The 5,046-nt window shown below is 40.0% G+C and overlaps 1 protein-coding gene across 4 annotated transcripts in view; it reads right to left on the reverse strand.

Annotated features, from left to right (window-relative positions):
* Window positions 1-5,046, reverse strand: part of cwc22 (CWC22 spliceosome associated protein homolog) — an 11,888-nt gene continuing 6,842 nt past the window's right edge. For all 4 annotated transcript variants that reach the window (XM_020609322.1, XM_020609321.1, XM_020609319.1 and 1 more), the window contains 8 exons: window positions 4,632-4,713; window positions 4,202-4,262; window positions 3,450-3,527; window positions 2,850-3,002; window positions 2,357-2,484; window positions 2,040-2,141; window positions 1,459-1,631; window positions 1-650 (listed from right to left, as the gene is read on the reverse strand). In XM_020609322.1, the coding sequence (XP_020464978.1) occupies window positions 187-650; window positions 1,459-1,631; window positions 2,040-2,141; window positions 2,357-2,484; window positions 2,850-3,002; window positions 3,450-3,527; window positions 4,202-4,262; window positions 4,632-4,713 (1,241 nt within the window). In that variant the 3' untranslated portion in view covers window positions 1-186. The remainder of the gene's footprint in view (window positions 651-1,458; window positions 1,632-2,039; window positions 2,142-2,356; window positions 2,485-2,849; window positions 3,003-3,449; window positions 3,528-4,201; window positions 4,263-4,631; window positions 4,714-5,046) is intronic.

Genomic DNA, 5,046 nt, shown 5'->3' on the forward strand with positions numbered 1-5,046 from the left:
AACATCTAAACAACTTTAATGATTTTTTTTTTGTCTTCATCAACAATATAAAACAGACAGGTCCCAAATATCAAAAATCAGTAATAGGGTGAAGTGAAGAAGAGAGGGATGATGGAGGGAAAAGATTCACTCATCTGTCACTCATCAGTCCATCACTTCTGCTTGACAACGCACAGAAGAAGATTTTTATCTCCTCCTCCTTTCCTCCTTCTCTCTGTTCCTGTCCCTGTTCTCTTTGTTCCTCTCTTGCTCCCTGTGCTTTTCTGGTACTCTCTCCCCCTCTCTCTTGTCCTCATTCTCCCTCTCCCTCGCTCGCTCTCTCTCTCTCTCCCTACCTCTGTCTCTTTGCCTGTCTTGAACGTCCATTTTTCGTCTCCTCTCCTCTTCCTCCCCTTCTCCTGCTCTTTCATCTCGTCTGTTCCAGCGGTCGCCTTCACGTGCACGCCCACGATCATGTGCCTCACGTTCATGCCTCTCTTCCTCATGTGCACGGCCTTTTCTGTCCTTCCTCGTCTGCTCGTCATCGTCACCGTCATCCTCGTCCTTGCCTTTGCGTCGCGTTCGCTTCTTGTCAGACAGTTTGTCCTCGTTCTTTTTTTTCTCACTCTGTTCTTTTCTCTTCTTCCTCTTCCTGTGTTTGGCGTCTGAGTCTGGAAGACAAGAAAGAAATGTAACCAGTCTTCTATTAATTCATCATTCGCTCTTTCCTCAGTATAATTCTGTTTTAAATGATAAGGCCTTTGATTATTTTCCCTTACAGAGACAAAAACCAACACTGAATATCATGAACTAACTTTAATATTTGAGTCCAGAACCTGGTTTAACTTATGCCAATGTGATATAAACCTCCAGAGTTGTCAAAAAACTATTCAAAACACACTGATGAATCACACCACTGCACTAGGACGAATAAACTATACCAGGGTCTGGATTTGCAGATATTATGGTGAGTACACAAAGTTCACTCCTGGTTTCTTTACTTCACTTCTTGACTACTGCAGTTTTCCTTATGTAGGTCAGTCAGTCTGCTCTAGTTCACCTGTAGCTGGTTTAAATTCAGAAGCAGCGAGACTTCCCACCAAGAAGAAAGACCATATCTGCCCAATACTGGGCACTGAAATATAGAAATTATTAAATTTTTTGTTTGCTTGTTTCTAAAGCTTTTAAAACTTTTCCAAGTTCTCAAAATCCTGAGGTGGTTACCTACACTGTCAGATCACTCCAATCTATTAAACCCTGGCTAAAAACAATTTCATGATGTCTTAATTATTCATTAAATTTAAAATTTTACCTGTTATTATTTATCTACATATTTTTTAATTGCTAAATTGTACTTAAATTTCATAAAACCATGAAAAAATAAGATCTCAGGTAGTTACAGACAATTTTTAATTTTTTTTTTTGACTTGCAGCTGAGAACTAAATAAAATGGGGGAGCAAATAAAACAATTGACATACCTGAGCTGCTGCTTGAGGAGGAGTCCGAGGAGTCCGATTCACTGGAAGAGTCTGAGGAGGAGGAGTCAGATGAGGAGGAGTCTGAGGAGGAGGAGGAGTCTGAGGACTCGACTTCCTGTTTCTGAGTCATGATCATCTTCGGAGCATTCTTCAAATGCTCCCTCAACTCGTCCCTGAGAGAGCAAGAGAACTGTGTGTGAAATGTGTTTATAGGCGTATAATGTCTCCTGATAGCTTGCAATCATACACAAGAGTCTACAGCCGGCAACACAACATATTCAAGTCAAGTCAAGATTTTTATTGGCCATTTATGCATAAACAGACAGTCTAGGCATATAGGAATTCTTGTGCAGCTCTCCTTTGGAGTCAGGTAAGGAGTCAAAAGCCAGAAAGACCTTTTTAACTTAAATATAAATTTTTAATACCACCTACAGCAGTTAAATAAATTTAATGGTTTGCAAGAGCTGCTGATAACATGTTCAAGCTACAGATTAATGGTTTTGAAGTTTAACATTCACATATGGCAGGAATGTCCTCATATTTTTAAGATGAACTCATATTTTACAACATGCGTCTCTTACGTCAGTCCTCCAAGTCCAATAGAGGTGAAGAAGTTGATGGCGAAGCGAGTGTTTCTGGGATTATCTCGAGGGAACAGACCTTCAAAGAACGGCTGCAGAGTCCTGAAACAAATGTGCACACACAGATTATGGCTTTATATCCTGGTGTAATCCATCACTTCAACAGCACCAGTCATCAGACAATCAGTGTTGTTTCTTCATATTCTATGGGAAAATACACTGATGAAGATAATCTAGCAAATGGGACAGAGCTTCATCAAAACAGTCTGAGAACTATGTGTGACCATGGTATGACTGTCCAGTGTGTGTGTACGTACTGGTCTTTGAGCCTCTGGTTGAGTTTGGGGAGGCCCATGTAGGCACAGAGCTCCTGGAAAAGAATCTTCACAAAGATCCTGCTGGATGACGTCGTGGTTTCCTCGCTCATTTTGACACACTCCAACACCTGGTCGAAAGACATTTACAAGACAGCACAGGGAGAGAGACAGAGAAAGAGAGGAAGAATTATAAGGTAACTTCAACATGAAAGAACAATTATCTTCAGGTGTGTTTCAGGTGAGTTTAGTAGAGCTTAGTAGGGTGTGCAAGTCTTTCTGTGGTTATGTAGGCAAATTTTAATTCAATACCATCGTTGTGAGGACATTTTGACTCGTCCTCACAACTTCAAAGGGCAGTTCGAGAGTTAAAAACTCAGCTTTAGGGTTTGGTGTTAAGTCAGTGGTTCCCCCTGCTGGGCCATCCTTTTGTGTATGCATTAGTCCAAATTGGGTCCACACAACTATAAAAAGACAAGTGTATGTGTGTCCTTACACTCCAGGGAACAGAGTCTGTGTAGAGCAGGTGAGCAAACAGTCGCGCCACATTCCTCAGTTTGTTGGTCTCTAGTCGATGAATTGTTTCGTACTGCTCTGAAAAAATTCCCTCAAAACTCTCCATGTACTCCTTCTTCAGCAGGCAGAACCTCTAAACACAAAGACACACACACACACAAATGTGTTCAAATCAAATCAAAATTTATTTGTACAGCGCCAAATCACAACAAAAGTCATCTCAGGACACTTCACAAAGTAAGGTCTAGACCTTACTGTTATCAATATTATTACATAGGGAAAACCCAACAAATCCCCCTTGAGCAAGCACTTGGCGACAGTGGGGAGCAAAAACTTCCTTTAACGGAAGAAACCTCTAGAGGAGACACAAAGTTAACAAGTATTACCGTTTCAGATGATACATGTTTCTCAGTAGTGCTTCAGATGTTTGTTTTTCCTCTGGGTTTCTTGGTTTGAACAGCGAATCAGTCATGTGTGAGTTATGATGTTTTATAAAGATATATTTTTGTTGCTAGTGTGAATAACGTAGAGTCACTATAATGTTGTTACCAGTAAAGTAACACTAACGTGTGTGTCTCACCCCAGCCAGCAGACCGAAGAACTTCTCGTAGGTTCTCTGTTGAGCGCAGCAGTCCAGGATCATGTTACATAGCTCCTTCTGTTCACACAAACATGAAATGTCCTATTAATACAGGCAATACATTTATACAAAGTGAATAAATAAAACAAACACACATCGAAGTTCACATCCAATTCTTCAAAGACTTGCTGTAAAATCCAAACGGAGGTTGAAACTTTCTGAAGCATCCAGTATTGTTACACCAGTCATTTAAAGGTCCCCCTCCAGAGACATTTTAGGGCATAAAAAAAACACGACAAAAATATTGTCCAACAGAGTTCTTGCACAAAAAAAAGTTCAGTAAACCTCTGAAAAGGGTTGAAAACACATCTGGTCTTTGTTCTTTTTTTGTGAATTCTAAGATTCATGAATATCCAAATGAGCCCAGGTATCGTCCAGCGCCACTGCTTCCCCAATCATTATACTGTGTATTATTCAACAGTATTTCAGTCACATGTGCTTTCACTGTGTGGAGAAACTCAAGTCATCTGAGGTGGAAAACAGAGAAAAGGTTTCCACATTCAACCTTATTAACGTTTGCAAAACAAGCCTTTTACATAAACCAAGTGTGTTCACTTGTGTGTTTGTGTCCTCACTTTCTGACACACCTTCAAAGTACTGTTTGAGGGTTAAAACTTGGTGTTAGGGTTTAGGTTAAAATCAGGCAATGAGTGTCCTCACAAAGACAAAAGTACAAGTGTGCACATACTCACCGTCTGGCTGTCAGGAAAATCCATCTTGATCAGTTTGTGAGCGCACTCCTCAAAGTCCAAACTACAGAAATAATAAGTCAGTGTACATCACTTTTCTCAATCTGTTTTCCAAACCTGTGAACTGTTCTTCAAAAGAACCATTGCAGCTCAGATGCACACAGCTTTAAATATAGAAGGAGCTGTAAATAACTACCAACACCCTGAGAGACAACTGATTCTCTGAGTGTGTGCACATCGTTTGTTTTATTTTTAAACAGTCATTGTGAGGCCAATTTGGTTGGTTCTCACAACTTTGAAAGACAGTTTGAAGGTTAAGACTTAGGTTTAAGGTTAAAATTAGGTTTAGTTTAGGTATTAGGCTCTAGGAATTGCATTATATTAATGAGTGTCATCAAAACTACAGAAAGAGCGTGTGTGCGTGTGTGTATACCTGGACTGTATGGCGAGGTAGATGGTTCTTCTGAAAGCAACCAGATTGACTTCTGTCTTATCAAAGATGGTGACCTTCTCATCTGAAGGGAGATAGAGAGTGAGAGCATCCTTAAGGTCAAGGAGGTCTCATGTTAATATCAGGCTCATATCAGAATATTTAACAAACGATTAATATGAGGATAATATCAGAATATTGAGCAGTAAACATGATCAGTGCAGGGTCCTTACTGCAACTTCATAAACACGAAATAAAGAATGGTCAAAATCAAGGCAGCCAAGGCTGAAATATCTTAGCTTCTGGTTTCTAGTGTTGGTCAAGTTCCAAAAACACTGAATCTACTTTAGTGACCAAAAAACTTCACCCGTTTCTACAAGCTTAAAAATAAAATCAGTGGGATGCACCTTTAATTAAG

Source organism: Monopterus albus, unplaced genomic scaffold, assembly GCF_001952655.1.
Source record: "Monopterus albus unplaced genomic scaffold, M_albus_1.0 scaffold99.1, whole genome shotgun sequence".
Taxonomy (NCBI): Eukaryota; Metazoa; Chordata; class Actinopteri; order Synbranchiformes; family Synbranchidae; genus Monopterus; species Monopterus albus.